We start from the raw sequence: 21,516 nt of genomic DNA, 5'->3' as shown, positions 1-21,516 counted from the left end.
CGCACACCCTGAAACAATGGTCTCTTGCCTCTTTGGCAGGTCCAGACTTTTTCCCAGATGCCCTCCCGGCTAGCTGTGGCGCACTAGCCCCCTTCAGGCTGTGTTCACGCAGCCAACCCCAGTCCTCTCCCTGGGATCCGACTGAAGCCCAAGTCTGCTCCCAGCCCCCGCCCGCCCCGGCGGGTGCGCAGACAAGCCTCTCAGGCTGGTAAGTGCTGGTCGGCACAGATCCTCTGTGCGGGAATCTCTCCGCTTCGCCCCCTGCACCCCTGTTGCTGTGCTCTCCTCCGTGGCTCCGAAGCTTCCCCGCCACCCACCTCCCGTCTCCACCAGTGAAGGGTCTTCCTAGTGTGTGGAAATTTTTCCTCCTTCACAGCTGCCTCCCAGAGGGGCAGGTCCCATCCCTATTCTTTTGTGTCTGTTTTTTCTTTTTTCTTTTGCCCTTCCCAGGTACATGGGGATTTTCTTGCTTTTTGGGAAGTCTGAGGTCTTCTGCAGCATTCAGTAGGTGTTCTGCAGGAGTTGTTCCACAGGTAAATGTATTTCTGATGTATTTGTGGGGAGGAAGGTGATCTCCTTGTCTTACTCCTCCACCATCTTGAAGGTCCCCCCAATAATGTGATTTTTACATCAACTATATGGAGTTGCTGCTGTGACTTCTCCAGGATAAAAACCATCTGAATTCATGGCACTATCTTAAAATGGTTCAGGGTGTGGATTCTGGGATCTGCAGGTGCAAATCCCAGCATGGTCTTCAACAAAATATGTGATCTCACTCAAGTCATTTAGCTTCTTTATGCTTTAGTTTTGTTATTTATAAAACCAAGATAATAAATGACTCTACTTCATAGAGTTATTGGGAGGTTTGAGTGAGTTACTAGCATTTAGAAAAATGCCTGGTCTGTGGTAGTGCTGTGTAAGTACTAACTCTCTTTATATTTTTCTGAGATGAACAAATATGAAAGTTCAAACAGCATTATGTGTAGGTCTAACATTTTTAAAGAAATCTAAACATCATCTGCTCTATCCATCATGGAAAATCCCGCTGGGAATTATTACAGCATATTTCTAGCTGATATCATTTCCACAGTGTGATATAATAAACAATAATTGACTTTAGTATCTTGCAATGGAAACATACTTGGTTGGCTGGGAAACCAGGGCATCTTTATGAAGTTGATAACAAGGATACACATTGAAGGTACCAGGCTCCATAGAAACCCCTTCCACCGATGAAAATTCCTTTTCAACCAAACCAAACATTTCCATCATCTTAAATCCTTTAAAAAAAAAAAAAGAAAGAAAGAAAAAGAAAAAAACAGGGATAGAGAAAAAGAATAAACAGGCACTTTAGGATTTTAAATTTCAAAATTAGTCTATTAAGGATGAAAAAATCTGGACCCAAAATGGGAGTTATTTAATATATTTGTATTTGTGAAATGGCATACCTGCAAGATCAATGTCATCCTTATGCACCAGTGGGCAGGCTGGAAGACAAAACAAACAAGATAAAACCCTAATTCAGATATTTTCCAAACATATTCTTTCCTTGTCCTGAGAACAGGAAGCTAACAATCTTGACGGAAGTCAGTTGTGGAGGAAATCCACACCACATGTGGCTACAGCTTTCTGTGGATTCATAAAGACTGAAACACTCTCACTTCTTCTTTTAAAACCCAAGGGTCCCAACTTCCTTCTCCTCTCCTGGGTCCATTAAAATCGATGGTGGTCACTTGATAGCATGTCTTGGGAGAAGTCCCACTTCTAATGTGTTACCCTGATGAGCAGACTTAACACATTTTTGAAAACTATCTGCTATAGCTGTTTAAGAGAGTTGCTTTTAAATACAGACCCTCGTCTCTTTAGGGAAAGTCTTTATCAACCTAAAACCCTGAACCAAGGAGAGGTAAGGTTTACTTCCCATATGCTTGAAACCACAAAACTTAATGTCTGCAGAACAAATAGCTTCTCCAAGTCAATTTCCTCTCTTCGGATCAGGATGGCACTCATTATTTAACTGGTATAAATATCTCAGCATTTAAGCAATGTAAGTGCAAATTCCAAAGAACTAACTTGCTGACGCAGTTTCACAGACAAAAGTAATCAACTCATCTTCAATTTTCTTAAAGGCGTCAAAGTCATCCACAAAGAAGACATGCCGGGCGCTGGGCTTACTGCCAATGCTAACCAACTCTGAGTAATCTGCATCAGCCACGCCGACTGCAAAAATGCTGTAGCCTGTGGTAAAAGGGGAACAGATTTCTGATGACTTTAAATCGCAGCAAAAACAAATAATGCAATATAAGACACGTCCAAATATTTAAAACATGTTTATTTAGGAGGGCCAGTGGGGATGGATAATTCACTCTTTACAGGTCTTCAGAATTCTGCATGCACATAATTTATGACAATTAACCCATCATCCCCTAAAGAAAGTTTCCACTTTATTTTTATTTATTTATTTTTTTTCACAGTATGCAGGCCTCTCACTGTTGTGGCCTCTCCCGTTGCGGAGCACAGGCTCCGGACGCGCAGGCTCAGTGGCCATGGCTCACGGGCCCAGCCGCTCTGTGGCATGTGGGATCCCCTGCATTGGCAGGCAGACTCTCAACCACTGCGCCACCAGGGAAGCCCTGAAAGTTTCTACTTTAAAGAAGCTTAAGAGAGTCAGTGTTTGAGACAAAATAGTTACCATTTGAGTAACATCTTTATTTTTGCATATTTTTAATAATGATTTTAGTATTTATGGGAAAAAGTGCAATTGAAACAAAAAAAGTTTCGTTTTTTTTTTTTGTTTTGTTTTGTTTCATTTTCAGAAGTAGAAACTGAGATATTACAGGCTTAAAAGCCTGAGGTGGGTCATAGTTCAATGCTTGGCAAATACATATTAAGCTAGTCTTTGCTCATACAGATCTTATAGAATGCAATCTTCACATTTTGTGTTCTCCATTTTACAAATGAGGAGGCTGAGGCTGAGGAGTTTCTGTGATCAGTTTCCCTTCCCTGGTCCTTTTCATAGTATTGCACTTAATTTTCTTTTTGACCACACAGCATGACAGGGATCGAACCCATGCCCCCTGCAGGGGAAGCATGGAATCTTAAACAAATGGATCACCAGGGAAGTCCTATAGTGCACTTAATTGATGGAGTTGCTTATATAGGGCATCCTGTATGTAACAAAAGTACTGGAGAAAATACAGCAAAATCATAGATTTGTAACCTGGAAACTTTTAAAAATCATATTGTCCAGTTAATATTAAGAAACATTTAGAAACATTTTAGTCATGCTGATGTAGTCTATAAATGTGTATTCAGAAAACAAGGCTAACGGTATTATTGGTAGCCACTGTTGCTTAGCTGTGTAAAACTTACCATCTGATTGCATCTCCCTGGAGATTTTGCTCACATCATCTTGTGATCTTCCATCAGTTATAACCACGATGACCTTCGGGATGCCTCTTCTGGTTCCTGACTCTGCAGTAAACAAGGTATCTCGGACATGCTTAATTGCTTTTCCTGAAACAAAGGAAGGCAACAATTCAATTTCATTTCCTCCCTTACTAGAGATGGAAGAGTGGGAACGAAGTTCTTAAGTCAATGAAAAACCTTTTTTAAAAAAAATCTATATTACTATGCTTCAAAAAGAAGTCATTTCAGTAATTAGTAATAATTATTTCGGGTCTTACCTGGGCTTCTTGTGGTCTTACCTGTTTTTGTATTTCCTCCTTTGTACGAGATATGTTTAATTGCATCAAGAACAGTCTCTTTGGTTTTGTAAGAGTTAAGTTTAAATTCTGTCCTGGGGTCATCAGTGAACTGGACCATTGCAACCTAGAGAGAGAAGGTGTGTTCATTTTTATGTATATTGTAAACTTCCTCTCTGCCAGAGAGCACACACTATAGCATGATTACAACTACAGTTTTTTTAAAATTAATTAATTTATTTATATTTTTAATTTTTGGCTGTGTTGGGTCTTTGTTGCTGCATGCAGGCTTTCTCTAGTTGCGGTGAGCAAGGGCTTCTCTTTTTTATGGTGTGTGGGCTTCTCACTGTAGTGGCTTCTCTTGTTGCGGAGCATGAGCTCTAGGCATGCGGGCTTCAGCTGTTGTGGCTCAAGGGCTCTAGAGCGCAGGCTCAGTAGTTATGGCACACAGGCTTAGTTGCTCTGTGATACGTGGGATCTTCCCAGACCAGGGCTCAAACCCATGTCCCCTGCATTGGCAGGCGGATTCTTAACCACTGCACCACCAGGAAGTCCTACAACTACAGTTTTCATTTCTTTTTTAACCCAGTCCACAATTTCCTTGGTTTAAACCATACAAGTTACATACCAAATCTGACGACGTCTTAACAAAGTACTTTTCAGGAAGTACTTTATTTTAAAAATCTCTCCCTAAAGCACGAAGACCTTTTGCCATCTCAATTGACAGATGGGAAAATGGCAGCCTAGATCTTCTAACTTGACAAAGTTCAGAGAAAGAATTGAAGTTGCACTATTTACAAGGATTTCTTTATGAAACAAACCTATGAAATAATTACTACTATTCTACCATTTTACAGATCGGAAACTGAGGGATAGAAAGCCAAGTAAAGTACCCAAGATTACTAGAGTAGCCACTGGCAGAACCAACAGCTGAAGCCAGGTAATTCTACTTTAAAATCTGTGTTCTGAATCACTGCAGTATAAACCATCCTGGCTTCATTTCCTACAATTTGCTTCTATTCCTGTGCAACTTTGGGGACATTTAAAATTTATTATATTTTTTGTTTGTTTTTCAGAATTATGAAAGGGCTTCTTTTTGGCTTTGTGAGCCTTCAATTTCTACCAGCCTATCAAGGTCTATTGCAAATGTCATCATCTTTAGGAAACCTCTATTCAAAACAAATTTCTCCCTCCCTGAAATGCCTGAGCATTTTATCTATTCTTCTCTTCTGGTTCCCCTTACATCCAAGTTTTCTTGGCCATTCTTCCAAGACATATTTTCAATCTGTTCACTTTAGTGCATCTCACTGCTACCATCCTAGCCCAGGCTCCATCATCTCTGTGTTGGACCATGAGAGCAGCATCCCAGGTGGTCTCTCCACTTCCACTCTCACCTTTATTAGTACTCACACTCCACGAAGCAGTCAGGATGATCTTTTTTAAAAAGCATATCAGATCTTCTCTCCTTAAAACTTCCCAGTGGCTTCCCATTGTATTTAGGATGATACCCAACTTCTTCAGTGGGTCATAAGACTCAAGGTGATCTAGCTCTGTCTACTTCTTCCATCTCTTCTTCTCCCCCCAGCCCCCCCACAGGATCATCCATTATATTCCAGCCCCAAGTTTTAGCACCTGAAGCCTCAAAACTCATTCTCAACTTAGGCCCTCTGCACTTACTACTTTCCCTGTCTAGAAATTCTACTTTCAAATCTTCTCAGCATCATTCACATCTCAGTTCAGAAGCCACCTCCTCAAAGAAGACTTTGTGGATCACTCAGTTTAAAATAAACTTTGGTAAATTTAAATCTCAGGTGGAAAGCTCGCATCCCTACCTTGTGAATTTATTTGTTGGCCAATTTGTATCTGTCTCTCATCCTCCTCCTCTCCCTACCTTTAAGAATATAAGCGGGCTTCCCTGGTGGTGCAGTGGTTAAGAATCCGCCTGCCAATGCAGGGGACACAGGTTCGAGCCCTGGTCCGGGAAGATCCCACATGACACAGAGCCCGTGCGCCACAACTACTGAGCCTGTGCTCTAGAGCCTGTGAGCCACAACTACTGAGCCCCCGTGCCTCAACTACTGAAGCCCGCATGCCTAGAGCCGGTACTCCAGCCCAAGAGAAGCCACTGCAATGAGAAGCCCGCGCACCACAACAAAGAGTAGCCCCCGCTCGACGCAACTAGAGAAAGCCCGCGTGCAGCAACAAAGACGCAACTCAGCCAAAAATAAATAAATAAATAAATAAATAAAATATACTACCGTCTTGAGATTAAAAAAAAAAAAAAGAATATGAGCAACATGAAATTAGGGACATGTCTGTCACACCCATTATGACAGTACTGTACCTAACCAAAATAAGTTCTCAATAAATATTTGTTGAATGAATAAATTAGTTTTCTATGTTCTACTTGTTCTGTAGTAATTTGTGACGATGACCTCTCTCTTTCAAGATTTTAACATCCTCGAGGGCAAAGAAAATATTGGATGTTCCTTTAGAGAGATACTCTATCCTAGTATATAGAAGACACATCTGCTGACATGGTCATTCTAACCTGTCTTAGTTTGCTGAACTCAAGCGCTTTCAAGGATTAGCATCTTCTCAAGCTCTGTCACACACCAGTAAGCTGCTTCTAAACTCAGACTTGTCTATACTCTCATTTAGGGTTGGATCCAATCAGGATAGTTCTTTACCCATATTCCCTGACAAGTAGCCATAATAAGAGCTTGGAATAATTTTTTCATGCATAGAATGAATTAATGATTGATCTATCAGCCTTACTTGAGTTCCATCTGCACCTATCTTGTCCAGAGCTCCAACAGTGCTATACAGGAAGTTAATGATCTTATTGAAATTTTCATCACCAATACTCCAGGATCCATCCACCATAAACACCAGGTCGGCTTTGGCAGCTTTACATACTGGAGACCAAGAATTAATTTTGAATCAGGGAAAAGGGGAAAACACAGTAGTTATGACACCAACAAAGCAGATAATGGTTTCCCTCTGGTAGCTACAGCCCGAAGGAAAGATATACATCTTACTCCAACCTCTTGCTCATGACCATCATGGCTCTCCTACACCCAAGTTTCCTAGTCATGACAAAGAAACTTCAATCAAATGTGTGGAATTAAAGAGAAAAAAATCTACCGATCTCAGCCCCAAAGAACAGAAATGGGAAGACTGAAAAGTGTAGAACTAAAGTGATTTAGAGACAGAAGCATCAGCAAACACTCTAGTGCCTACTGATTAGAAGGAAATCCAAGCTACCACTCTGTGCACCCTGCCCTCTGCTGATTGAATTAACAATGTGAGAGAGATTCAGCTTCCAGGAGGAAGGCATACCACACAATGGAAGCAGATTAATCTAAAACTTGATATGCATTTGGACGGAGGCCATAAGCAAACTTTAATTCCAGCCTTGCTCAGAAATCCTGTCTATGCCCTTCTGACACCCAGTGATGCATATCAAGAAATGCACATTATCCCAGCTCAGGGAAACTTTTATCAGCAGGTAATACTGATATCAATGTTGAAAAACAGGCAAAAATCACATTAACAAAAACCTATTCCACTGAAAGCATTTTTTAATAGTCTTGTATCACGTGCTGTTTCAGATTATCTATGCCTCTCTTCCCCTTCATTACTGTAGACCACGGTGGTTAACTCTGTTTTATGATGAAACAATTTAGTCTTTAATAATCTGAATCTTTTTATCTTAGGCCATTTGCACACAAATATTCTGTGACCTAATGTACCTTTCACCTTTCTTTAGAAAAAAAATTTACTTGACTTTTATTTTATTAAGTGGAACTTTATTCCCTTAAAGCTATTTACGATGTAAAATAAATCATCTCTGAGTTAGTACTCGAGGGACAATAAGGATTTGGTGAGGTTGTTCTCATGAGTTCCACAATGTATAACATTTTACATATTTATGGTTTGAATTTGAAGCTGAAGGGGACCACATGATCTATAATTATAGCTTACAAAAGAAAACCTGGTGGTCTGTTTTCAAGGAAAGACAAAATCTAGATTAGGTTTTACCTTCGAAATGAGAGCAAAATCTATTTGAAAACATGCTAAAATTGAAAAACTTAATACAAGAAAGAAAAAAAAAAGAAAATACATTAAAATACAGGAAGGAATTACCCCTGGAATATGAAATTGTATTTTTAATTTTCTTCTTTGTACTCTTTTCTGTTTCTTTTTTTTTAAAACATCTTTACTGAAGTATAATTGCTTTACAATGGTGTGTTAGCTTCTGCTTTATAACAAAGTGAATCAGCTATACATATGAAAATATCCCCATATCTCCTCCCCCTTGCATCTGCTTCCCACCCTCCCTAGCCCACGCCTCTAGGTGGTCACAAAGCACCGAGCTGATCTCCCTGTGCTATGCAGCTGCTTCCCACTAACTATCCATTTTACACTTGGTAGTATATATAAGTCTGTGCCACTCTCTCACTTCATACCAGCTTATTCTTCCCCCTCCCCGTGTCCTGAAGTCCATCCTCTAAGTCTGCGTCTTTGTTGCTATCTTGGGCCTAGGTTCTTCAGAACCATTTTTCTTTTTTTAGATTCCATATATATGTGTTAGCATATGATATTTATTTTTCTCTTTCTGAATTACTTCACTCTGTTATGACAGGCTCTATCTAGGTCCATCCACCTCACTAAAAATAACTCAATTTCGTTTCTTCTTAAGGCAGAAATATTCTACTGTATATATGTGCCACATCTTCTTTATCCATTCATCTGTTGATGGACAATTAGGGTGCTTCCATATCCTGGCTATTGTAAATAGAGCTGCAAAGAACATTGTGGTACATGACTCATTTTGAATTATGGTTTTCTCAGGATATATGCCCAGTAGTGGGATTCCTGGGTTGTATGGTAGTTCTATTTTTAGTTTTTTAAGGAACTGATTCCATATATATGTGTTAGCATATGATATTTATTTTTCTCTTTCTGAAGTACTTCACTCTGTTTTGACAGGCTCTATCTAGGTCCATCCACCTCACTAAAAATAACTCAATTTCGTTTCTTCTTAAGGCAGAGAAATATTCTACTGTATATATGTGCCACATCTTCTTTATCTATTCATCTGTTGATGGACACTTAGGGTGCTTCCATATCCCGGCTATTGTAAATAGAGCTGCAAAGAACATTGTGGTACATGACTCATTTTGAATTATGGTTTTCTCAGGATATATGCCCAGTAGTGGGATTCCTGGGTTGTATGGTAGTTCTATTTTTAGTTTTTTAAGGAACCTCCATACTGTTCTCCATAGTGGCTGTATCAATTTATATTCCCACCAACAGCGCAAGAGGGTTCCCTTTTCTCCGCACCCTCTCCAGCATTTATTGTTTCTAGATTTTTTGATGATGGCCATTCTGACTGGTGTCAGGTGATACCACATTGTAGTTTTGATTTGCATTTCTCTAATGATTAGTGATGTTGAGCATCCTGTCATATGTTTGTTGACAATCTGTATATCTTCTTTGAGAAATGTCTATTTAGGCCTTCTGCCGATTTTTCGATGGGGTTGTTTGTTTTTTTGTTATTGAGCTGCATGAGCTGCTTGTAAATTTTGGAGATTAATCCTTTGTCTGATGATTCATTTGCAAATATTTTCTCCCATTCTGAGGGTTGTCTTTTCGTCTTGTTTATGGTTTCCTTTGCTGTGCAAAAGCTTTTAAGTTTCATTCGTTCCCATTTGTTTATTTTTGTTTTTATTTCCATTTCTCTAGGAGGTGGGTCAAAAAGGATCTTGCTGTGATTTACATCATAGAGTGTTCTGTCTATGTTTTCCTCTAAGAGTTTTATAGTGTTTGGCCTTATATTTAGGTCTTTAATCCACTGTGAGTTTATTTTTGTGTATGGTGTTAGGGAGTCTTCTAACTTCATTGTTTTACATGTAGCTGTCCAGTTTTCTGAGTACCACTTACTGAAGAGGCTGACTTTTCTCCATTGTTTATTCTTGCCTGCTTTATCAAAGGAAAGGTGACCATATGCATGTGGGTTTATCTCTGGGCTTTCTATCCTGTTCCATTGATCTATATTTCTGTTTTTGGCCAGTACCATACTGTCTTGATTACTGTAGCTTTGTAGTAGAGTCTGAAGTCTGGGAGCCTGATTCCTCCAGCTCTGTTTTTCTTTCTCAAGATTGCTTTGGCTATTCGGGGTCTTTTGTGTTTCCATACAAATTGTGAAAGTTTTTGTTCTAGTTCTGTGAAAAATGCCACTGGTAGTGTGATAGGTATTGCATGCAATCTGTAGATTGCTTTGGGTAGTAGAGTCATTTTTACAATGTTGAATCTTCTAGTCCAAAAACATGGTATATCTCTCTATCCGTTTGTACCATCTTTAATTTCTTTCATCAGTGTCTTACAGTTTTCTGCATACAGGTCTTTTGTCTCCTTTTGTAAGGTTAGGTTGTTTATTTGAGATGTTTCTTGTTTCTTGAGGTAGGATTGTATTGCTGTAAACTTACCTCAGAACTATTTTGCTGCATCCCATAGGTTTTGGGGTGTCATGATTTCATTGTCCTTTGTTTCTAGGTGTTTTTTTTATTTCCTGTTTGATTTCTTCAGTGATCTCTTGCTTATTCAGTAGTGTATTGTTTAGCCTCCATGTGTTTGTATTTTTAACAGATTATTTTCCTGTAATTGATATCTAGTCTCACAGCATTGTGGTCGGAAAAGATACTTGATATGATTTCAATTTTCTTAAACTTACCAAGGCTTGATTTATGACCCAAGATATGATCTATCATGGAGAATGTTCCATGAGCAGTTGAGAAAAATGTGTATTCTGTTGTTTTGTGATGGAATGTGAGAATGGAATATCCTATAAATATCAGTTAAGTCCATCTTGCATCTTGTTTTACGTATTATTTAATGCTTCTGTTTCCTTATTTATTTTCATTTTGGATGATCTGCCCATTGGTGAAAGTAGGGTGTTTAAGTCCCCTACTATTATTGTGTTACTGTCAATTTCCCCTTTTACGGTGGTTAGCATTTGCCGTATGTATTGAGGTGATCCTGTGTTGGGTGCATAAATACTTACAATTGTTTTATCTTCTTCTTGGGTTTATCCCTTGATCATTATGTATTGTCCTTCTTTTTCTCTTGTAATAGTCTTTTTTTTAAAGTCTATTTTGTCTGATATGAGAATTGCCACTCCAGCTTTCTTTTGATTCCCATTTGCATGGAATATCTTTATCCATCCCCTCACTTTCAGTCTGTATGTGTCCCTAGGTCTGAAGTGGGTCTCTTGTAGACAGATATACAGGTCTTGTTTTTGTTTCCATTCAGCCAGTCTACGTCTTTTGGTTGGAGCATTTAATCCATTTATGTTTAAGGTAATTATTGATATGTATGTTCCTATTACGATTTTCTTAATTGTTTTGGGTTTGTTTTTGTAGGTCTTTTCCTTCTCTTGTGTTTCCTGCCTAGAGAAGTTCCTTTAGCATTTGTAGTATAGCTGGTTTGGTGGTGCTGAATTCTCTTAGCTTTTGCTTGTCTGTAAAGGTTTTAACTTCTCCATCAAATCTGAATGAGATCCTTGCTGGGTAGAATAATCTTGGCTGTAGGTTTTTCCCTTTCATCACTTTAAACATGTCTTGCCACTCCCTCTGGCTTGCAGAGTTTCTGCTGAAATATTAGCCGTTAACCTTATGGGGATTTCCTCGTATGTTACTTGTTGTTTTTCCCTTGCTGCTTTTAATATTTTTTCTTTGTATTTAATTTTTGATAGATAGTTTGATTAATATGTGTCTTGGCATGTTTCTTCTTGGATTTATCCTGTATGGGACTTTCTGTGCTTCCTGGACTTGATTAACTATTTCCTTTCCCATATTAGGGAAGTTTTCAACTATAATCTCTTCAAATATTTTCTCAGTCCCTTTCTGTTCTCTTCTTCTTCTGGGACCCCTATAATTCGAGTGTTGGTGTGTTTAATTTTGTCCCAGAGGTCTCTGAGATTGTCCTCAGTTCTGTTCATTCTTTTTTCTTTATTCTGCTCTGCAGTAGTTATTTCCACTATTTTATTTTTCAGGTCACTTATCCGTTCTTCTGCCTCAGTTATTCTGTTATTTACCCCTTCTAGAGAATTTTTAATTTCATTTATTGTGTTGTTCATCATTGTTTGTTTTCTCTTTAGTTCTTGTAGGTCCTTGTTAAACGTTTCATGTATTTTCTCTATTCTATTTCCAAGATTTTGGATCATCTTCACTATCATTGTTCTGAATTCTTTTTCAGGTAGACTGCCTATTTCCTCTTCATTTATTAGGCCTGGTGGGTTTTTACCTTGCTCCTTCATCTGCTGTTAGTTTTTCTGTCTTCTCATTTTGCTTAACTTACTGTGTTTGGGGTTTCCTTTTCTCAGGCTGTAGGTTCGTAGTTCCCATTGTTTTTGGTGTCTGTCCCCAGTGGCTAAGGTTGGTTCAGTGGGTTTTGTAGGCTTCCTGGTGGAGGCGACTAGTGCCTGTGATCTGGTGGATGAGGCTGGATCTTGTCTTTCTGTTGGGCAAGTCCACATCCGGTGGTGTGTTTTGGCATGTTTGTGGCCTTATTATGATTTTAGGCAGCCTCTCTGCTAATGGGTGGGGTTGTGTTCCTGTTTTGCTAGTTGTTTGCATAGGGTGTCCAGAATTGTAGCTTGCTGTCCGTTGAGGGGAGCTGGGTCTTAGTGTTGAGATGGAGATCTCTGGGAGAGCTTTCTCCATTTGATATTATGTGGAGTTGGGAGGTCTCTGGTGGACCAATGTCATCCACTCAGGTCTCCCACCTCAGAGGCACAGGCTTGACACCTGGCCAGAGCACCAAGATCCTGTCAGCCACACGGCTGAGAAGAAAAGGGAGAAAAAAGCAATAAAATAAAATAAAGTTATTTAAATAAAAATCAAAAAGTAATAAAGAAAGAAAGAAGTGAGCAACCAAACCAAAAAACAAATCCACCAGTGATAACAAGGGCTAAAAAGTATACTAAAAAAACAAAACAAAAAAACCAGACAGACAGAACCCTAGGACAAATGGTAAAAGCAATGCTATACAGACAAAATCACAGAAAGAAGTATACACATACACACTCACAAAAAGGGAAAAAGGAAAAAAATATATATATATTATATTGAAAAAAAAAGGAAGACAGCTACCAAATTGATAAAAAAATCTACCAGTGATAATAAACTCTAAATACTAAACTAAGTTAAACATAAAACCAGAAACAAATTAGATGAAGAAAGCAAACCCCAAGTCTACAGTTGCTCCCATAGTTCACCTCCTCAATTTTGGGATGATTCACTGTCTATTCAGGTATTCCAGAGACGCAGGGTACATCAAGTTCATCGTGGAGATTTAATCCATTGCTCCTGAGGCTGCTGAGAGAGATTTCCCTTTCTCTTCTTTGTTTGCGCAGCTCCCGGGGTTCAGCTTTGGATTTGGCCCCACCTCTGCGTGTAGGTCTCCTGAGGGCGTCTGTTCCCTTTTGGGAAATCTAAGACCTTCTGCTAGCATTCAGTAGGTGTTCTGTAGGAGCTGTTCCACATGTAGATGTATTTCTGATGTATTTGTGGGGAGGAAGTTGATCTCCACATCGTATTCCTCCGACATCTTGAAGGTCTGTCTTCATAAGTCCCACTTTGTAGGAGAGCACCACTTTTCTCCAATTCCATAAAATCTTCAACAGTGATGAAAATATAGTCCACTCCAGGAACCTCACCCTCCTTATGTGGCCCTGTGGTGCCTAGAGCTCTGTTCAAAGGAAGCAGAGAAGCCACACGTCTTCTCCCATTTTCCACGGTCCTCATCAGTGTCTTCTCAAACCACCTGTACTGATCCAAACCATTCTCAGATCATAGAATTCTCTTGATAGAAGTAGTCCCCACTGAGCTTTGATTTTTTTCAGCCTGGATGTCCAGAATTTTCTTCTTTAAGCCAGACACAGTAACATAAAACTGCCACTGAGGTGTTTTTTTTTTCCCCCTCTTCTCAAATATGAAGCCTGCAGCAGTTCTCTCTCTCTCTCCCTTTCTCTCTCTTTCTCTCTCCTGCCCTCTCCCTCTCTCCTCTCTGGCTTACACTCTCTCCCTCGGTTTCTCTTTCCTCAACCCCCACCAGCAACCTCATTGTCTTTTCTGTTTCTTAATGTTTGTTTAATAAATACTCAATATCACTTGAATAATAAAAATTTACAAGCTTTTAAATTAAATACAGCCAGGACAAATAGAAACTAAGATGAATAAGGCATTAAAGTTGCAGAAGCCCCACTCTCTAAAACCATCATGATGAAAACTACAGGAAAAATGTTCCTACATTGTCAATCCTCACCGTCATAGACCCTTCCAAATCACATGTCTCCCATGAGCACTCATGAGTGTTGACTGCACGATACTCACGTTCTGCTATAAATAAAAATATTCTGACTTCAGAGAGTCCTGTAATATCTGTATCAGAAATGTCTGATAAATTCATCAATTAGGATTCTGTTTCCAGTTCCAATAGTGAAAATCATCATAAATAGTTAGACTAGAAAAAGCTAGATATGAAGATGGAAGAAGAAAGAGTCTGGCATTCCAGGTAGAACCGATAGCATTAAAAGATGCAGGATAGCATAAGGCATGTATGCAGAACCCAGAGTTATACAATTGTGCTGGTAACTAATATAGTCTGGGACATGATACCACAACATAGGTTGATCATTGAAGACTTTGCCTGGTATGCTAGGAAGGATGTTGAGCTTTATTTTTGTACAGTTTCTTATTACCGCTTTGTTTCCTTGATCTTTACACTCTCCAGCATCAGACCCCTCTGACTATGTTCCTGTCCCTTGCAGGACATTTGGTCCTGTCTAAAACGTTGATAAGACATTTGGTCTATACCAACAGGTTCTTGAAATTTGATCCCATCCAAAATGTTACAAGCATATTTGGCCCATGCCAAATTGTTTTGGACAGGACCAAATATTAAGGAACTTTTGGCATGGACCATATGTCTGCTAACACTCTGAAAGGTGGGAACAACTTATTTTTCATTGTATCTCTGGTACGTAATAGGTACTTAAAAATGCATGGTAAATGGAAGAAGTCTTCCAAAACAACCTTCCAACTATGTGTTCTAGCTTTATCTTCTCCTGCCCTAATCCCTCCTCCCCATTTCACCAAGGTTATCTTTCTTAAACATAGATTTCTGCAGGTCACCCTCTCTTCATAAAACTCCTCATGGCATACCATGTCCTATAGGATAAAGCCCAGCCTCCTTATTCAGGCACACAAACCACTTCATAACTCTATCTTCACTTTTCTCTATGGGTCACACTAAAGTGCTTATGGTTCCCCAAACACATTACGTGCTTAGATCACTCCATGACTTCGAGTGCTTGTCTCTCCATTATTTACTTGTAAAACTCATTCTTCAAAATGTAAATCAAATTCCTCCTCCTCCTTTACAGGTAATTAACCTGCAGCAGCATTAACTGTTCTCATTTCTGGGCTACCATAGTATAATCTCCACTTTTTAACTCATTTCCTTGGCTGGTAATTACCTAGGCAAACACCTATCTCTCTTGCAATACTGAAAATAAGCAGAGAGCAGTAATCATAGATTGTTATTGCATTCCAAGTACCTGGCATAAGAGCTTTGAGAATGAATAGTAGGGTTAATAAATGTTCATTAATGGAATAAAAAAATTAATGATCACTACTGTGTTTGAAAGGTTTTTAGAAAGTTACCTTAATGGCTCAAGTAAGAGGTGATGAGAAACTCTTGTGATGAAGATAGAAAGAAACAACTGGGAGAGACATTTGGAGGTAAGCTGGAACACTGTTACCCTTGTCTACAGAATTATAAACTACACTCTCACTCATAAATTATGTAACTACTCTTCCTTGGTAAACATGTACTACTCTATTTTTGATGAAATAAATATGAAGAAATTCTGTTAGAAAATTTATTCTGTGTGTACAGAGTCTATATTAGATGATTTTTTGTCGAATATATTTGACATATACACTGCATAAAGTTAAAGTGTACAACATACTAATTTGATACATTTATATATTGTAATATTGTTGATATAGTGACATTTAGCATCTCTATCGCATCACATAATTATAGTAAAATATTGCTGCCTCTATTCATTACACTGCATATTAGATCTCTATGTCTTATTTACTACTCATTGCCAAGTTGAACACCATAAGGGTTTGATAAGCATTTGTATTAAGGAGAAAATATCTTCCATTAATACCTTGGGTTTTAAATGAACAAGCAAACAATACCAACAGAAATCCAAAACCTAAAATCACATCATGATTGTATAATTCTTTTACCTTCTTTTGCTGGTGGAATGGTTGGAGGAAAAGTAGGTGGCTGAGTAGGAAGTGATTCTGTAAAGGAGAGGGAGAAACAACATCAATTAAGCATCTCATCTGTGGCGAAGAGCGGGAGGCCATGGAGTCATAATTCTTCAGGGGAGTCAGTGATTTTGACAACTGTCTTCTTTGAGAATTTAGTACCCACTGTAAATCAGCCAAAGCCTGTGAAAACTGGTTCCAACCATCCCCTCAACCTCAGACTGAAGGCTTGAAATGTCATTTTGCCACAATTCAGTTTACCCAGTGGGAGTCAATGCAATCAAACTGTCAACTACAAAGTGGTTTTAATACTGATTTAAGGCTGGAACCCTGCCAACCTATTTCAGATTAGTCTCTGGTTGCTTTCACACATATAATAAACTTTATTTCCATTCTGCCTAAGGATTGACCATCAATCCATGTTCAATAGCACTTTCTCCCTTTTGACCCTGCATCCCCAGGATGTGGTCGCCAAGGGAATCTGATTTACTCCCTACTACATTCAGGCTGTGTCTGGGAAACTTTCAGTTTTGAGAACAAAATGGCAGGACCTTGGGAGGCTACGGTGTGTCCTGATCAGTTTAACCTGGATGATGAGGGATGAGAAAACTGTGTAATACATGGAGGTGTGGTTTGGTTAAAGGTCACAGGTATAGTCACATCAGAGCAGTGACTTTCTTACCAATTCACATGGTAAAGCATCAGGAAGCTATGACATCATTAGGTAAACATCCTAATATTATTTTTTTTATATATTCTTTTCTTAAATTCTTATTTGACACTAAAGACTTAAGAAAAATTGAGAAAATTATTTTTATTATTCCAGTTTAATATGAGGGAAAACCCTCAACGAATCATAACCATTCACACAGAGGAATGTCTAGCCTCTGCAGACAGTAAGCGCCAACTAGCTGGAAGGATTTGAGCTCAAGCAGACTGTTTGCTGGGAATGTTGTAAAAGGAATTCCTTCACTGCCAGGAAGGTTGGAAGAGACAAATTTTAAGGTCTCTTCCAATTCTAGGAGCCAATAAAATAATATTATTTGAGTAAAGTGATTCAACATTTAAAGGAATGAGGTATATTACTGATATGGAAAAATGGAAAAGTGTTTGAGATTAATCCTTATGTGAAATGAAGCAGAAAACCATGGTATGATCCCATCTGTGAAAATTGAAAAAATCCTATTTAACTGATAAATATAATACTGATTTATCTATACACTTCTATATGGTTACACACACACACACACACACACACACACACACACACACACACACACACACACACACACACACACACACACACACACACACACACACACACACACAACAAGTAACAGGTAGAATTTCTTGAAGGAGACCAAGCTGGTACAAATGGGTATTTCTGGGAAGAAAGAATGAGGAAAGAGGGAAGGAGACAACACAATATATACCTTCTGTTGCATTATTACAGATACAGAATATCACTTTTTTCTTTTAAAGGCAATTTTTTGGAAACTAAAAAGTTTCAAAAGTAAAAACACTTGAGACATTTTAATATTAAAACTAGGACTGCAAAACTTTTTTGAAAGCACCATAAAATCCTTCTAGAGCCAGATGTATTTATCTTAAAATTTGTGGAAGCAGTGGGTCATCTTTACAATGGTGCATTTTCTTTAATGTGAAAACCTGAGGCATATCCTAACTTTAGTCAATAAATCAAGAACAAAATCAGTGAGTGGCTCTGGAAGCCAGATCAATATGTTTGGTTAGAACATCTGGCCTAAGAGTCTCTTGGGTAAGAAGAACCACAGTGAACTGGGAACATGTGTTTATATTCTCTGTGTGGCACACAGATGGTCCCTGTGTTCAAGTCTGTGAGAAGCTGTCACATTGAAGGGGGAACAGTCTCAATCTGCATTTGCTTCAGAAGGTTGAACTAGAGCCAGTGGGTAGAAGCTATAAGATGACACATGTCCCCAACAGAAGGAAAACATTTACACCAAACAGAGCTTTCCAAAATAACCCTGGACTGGTAGTTAACAGTTGTGAGGTTAAGGTTAGGGGAATTTGAAGGAGACCAGAGTCCCCAAACTCAAATAGTTTTAGAGGTCAGGCAAGTAATGAATGGGAGCAAAGAACATAGCCTAAACATTAAGGAATAACAAACTTAAGAGCACATAACACTGTCTAAAAGAGACAGCAGTTACTGAGTTTCTGTAGATTTAGCACCATGAGGATTTGTGTGCCCTGTGTTGTCAGATCTTTTGAATTTTTCAAGAATACTTTAAAACTTAAAAAAAAAAAAAAAAATAGGCCAGAGAAAAACATAGCTGACAGTGAGATCTAACCCCATGGCCATCAGTTTGTGACTTCCAGGAAGACAGCAACGGTGATAACAAAAGTACTTGTTCAATAAGATACAGGTTGAGAAGTTCCTCAGCAGGCTCTTTTCATTGGATCTTTACCACCACCAAAGGAGGTAAGAGAGTAGGTATTTAATTTTATAGGTAAGCAAAAAGCAGCTCAGAGATGTTAAACTGCCCAAGGCCACAAAGCTAAAAAGGACCCCAACCAAGCCTATTTGACTCTAAATCTCATGCACTACCAGGCCTCTAATAATTTTGAAATTATATAATCCTCTAACCATAAAACAAATTCTAATGAGCAATCAAAAGCAACAAATAACTGATCTATTCTTCAGTGTGGATAAACCTCAAAAACATATGCTAAGTGAAAGACGTCAGATGCAAAAGACTACATATTACATATTTCCATTTATATGAAATGTCTAGAAATGTACAAGAAAACAAAGTAGACTGCCTGAGGCAGACAGTAGGAAAGAAGACTCACTGGGGATGAGCTTGAAAGCTCTCTGGATTGATGGGAATGTCCTAACATTGGATTGTAGTGATGGCTGCACAACCTTTTACATTTACCAAAGATCATTGAATTGTATGCTTAAAATGGGTAAATTTTATGGAATGTAAATTATACCTCAAAAATACATGTGTCCTGTAAACTGTTGAATATTTCAGTGTTATGAAATAAAGTCTCTGTGTTGGAAAGGAGATGATTCCATTAACTATACTTTCACCTTATCTGTTGGAAGATTATATATTGATGATGATTTCTTTCTGCATGTTCAGGGCAACTGAAAGGCCTATATACACGGGTAGTAGAACTTCCTAAACATCAAATGCATGATAGAGGGGCTACCAAGAAAGCCCATCGCCCACCACCGATTCTGATACCAATCTCTGGGGATTTCAAGTTTAAGTTCAAGATACTGAGTTGGGGACACACATATGTCCCCTGGAATTCACTACCATTCAAACCATTTTAATGTTTGTGGCCTCTAGGTCCGGAATCCTTGATTAAAAGGATATCAAGAAGTTGACATACGAAGAAGTTGATACCCTCCTTGCTGTTTAGAACATGTAAAAAGTGCCTTGTTTTCATTTTATAGTTTGCCTTTCCCTTCAGTGCATCAGATTTCCAGCCAGCTTGGAAAAAGAGCAAGAGCCTCTTAAGTAGGCAAGTCTAGGGTCAGCCAGTTGGAACGTCTTGGCTCCATTCCCACCCTCATGGCTGTAGTAATGTGCCATTGTTTTAATGTCAGGACCCAGTCCTTACACTTCATTTCACACGCCACATTCCACAGATGTTCCTAATGGAAATAGATCACAATATAGGTCATTGTTTCAAGCACTTTGCCATCCTATGGCCTTATAGTCCCTGTGACAACATATGGAGGATGGAAAAAAACCATACAGATGACATTAGTGGGCCACAAGCAGGGAATTCTGGGACTGAATAAGACACACAAAATTGTATTATAGATATTCCCACACAGCAATAGCTAATATTTTTCTAAACGGAATAAGATTTTTGAACCAAAACAGGACGCCTAAAATACCATTTGTTCATGAAGACAGGGATCAGGAGAGAACACACTTGACTTACGTGGTTTGTTTTTGTTTTTGTTTTTGTTTTTCCCGGTACGCGGGCTACTGCTGTGGCCTCTCCTGTTGCAGAGCACAGGCTCCGGATGCGCAGGTTCAGCTGCCATGGCTCACGGGCCCAGCCGCTCCGCGGCATGTGGGATCCTCCCGGACTGGGGCACGAACCCGTGTCCCCTGCATCTGCAGGCGGACTCTCAACCACTGTGCCACCAGGGAAGCCCTGACTTACGTGTTTTTTCCGTTATGCTCACACTGGGTCCCTCAATCTCGTGGAGCTTTGTGTAAACACTGATTTTATATTCTGAATCTGGCTGAAGTCCATAGAAGCAATGTCTGTTTGTCCCTCCACCCAGAGTGGATTCTTGCTTTTGTGTATCTATAATAAAAACAAAACAAAACATACATGAACAATACATGAACTTTTTAAAACAGCCATCAGTGGATGATTTGCTTCTAAAATGCTTAATATGCATGGCCTATTCAGATAACTCCAGAATGAATTAAACTTGTTTGAGGGGGTGTATCTTTTTTTTAAAGAGTTAACATTTCCACTGTTTTTTTTTTACATAATTGAAAATCACATTTTATATGTTTAGAAATGAGACTGACTAGTAAAAGGCTGCTGAGGTCAATCCTTTAACAAATGGAGAACTGTTCATGTTTATAATTATATGTACACAACTTAATTGACCTTTTGGACAGGTGTCAAGGTGAGTATATTTTTATATATATATATATTTACTTATTTATATAATTCTAAAAATTAGAATTCCCTTTTATTCAATATGATTCTTCAGAACACAGTCGAACAATTAAAACTTGACATAAAAAGATACATCCTTTTGGCCCCATACAACTTATTACCATACAATAGGATGCCCTTCTTGCCAATGGCCTAAAGATATAAGTATGGAGTTAGAAATTGTAGGGTGCTAAGCAGGTCTCATGCCTGTGGGCTAAGAAGTGGGCTTCCAGGGTCTCAGAAGGTTCATCTACGGGTCCAGGTGGTTTGCATAGTTGCCACAAATGCAGGCAAGAGCTTGGAACAGCACTGGGACAGCCAGGGTGTCCCCGGACTGTCCAATTCATACTTCTCAGTCTTGATTTTTCACTGACACTCAGGATTTCTTTTGATAGCAAAGGAGACTGCTAGGAAGCTAGGAGGAGGCTCTCCAAATTCCTTGGATTCACTTTAAAGATCCTTTTTTATTCTTTTAAAATCATAATTGAGGAAATAGGACATGGTGCTTAAGTGGCTTACGACCATAAATCATCCCATACATCTTGGTCTCCCAACTCCTGGTTCCGATATTCTTTTTGTTCTACCAAGGAGACATGCCACACACAGCCATTTCCACTGCCACCTTCTCTGTCCTGGCTCTACCATGGCAGAGGCATGACAAAGAATTTAGGAGGCCTGATTAACTGTTGGCTAATTTCTTCATTCCCATATCCACAGCAAAATTTCTTTGCCTTCTTAGAAGAATTAGTGCTTGCCCTCAGGTTTGGAGA

At 38.9% G+C, this 21,516-nt stretch overlaps 1 protein-coding gene across 1 annotated transcript in view; it reads right to left on the bottom strand.

The window, feature by feature from the left end:
• The window catches only part of COL14A1 (collagen type XIV alpha 1 chain), a 220,797-nt gene that overhangs the window by 91,793 nt on the left and 107,488 nt on the right, over nucleotides 1-21,516 (bottom strand). The window contains exons 23-30 of the mRNA XM_024741240.1: nucleotides 20,234-20,380; nucleotides 16,037-16,093; nucleotides 6,483-6,622; nucleotides 3,708-3,831; nucleotides 3,373-3,516; nucleotides 2,074-2,238; nucleotides 1,449-1,487; nucleotides 1,142-1,280 (exon numbers count right to left, since the gene is read on the bottom strand). Of these exons, the coding sequence (XP_024597008.1) occupies nucleotides 1,142-1,280; nucleotides 1,449-1,487; nucleotides 2,074-2,238; nucleotides 3,373-3,516; nucleotides 3,708-3,831; nucleotides 6,483-6,622; nucleotides 16,037-16,093; nucleotides 20,234-20,380 (955 nt within the window). The remainder of the gene's footprint in view (nucleotides 1-1,141; nucleotides 1,281-1,448; nucleotides 1,488-2,073; nucleotides 2,239-3,372; nucleotides 3,517-3,707; nucleotides 3,832-6,482; nucleotides 6,623-16,036; nucleotides 16,094-20,233; nucleotides 20,381-21,516) is intronic.

This window comes from Neophocaena asiaeorientalis, unplaced genomic scaffold (genome assembly GCF_003031525.2).
Source record: "Neophocaena asiaeorientalis asiaeorientalis breed wild unplaced genomic scaffold, Neophocaena_asiaeorientalis_V1.1 scaffold177, whole genome shotgun sequence".
Taxonomy (NCBI): domain Eukaryota; kingdom Metazoa; phylum Chordata; class Mammalia; order Artiodactyla; family Phocoenidae; genus Neophocaena; species Neophocaena asiaeorientalis.
The sequence above is the reverse complement of the archived record's forward strand: the minus strand, read 5'-3'. Positions and strand labels throughout refer to the sequence as shown.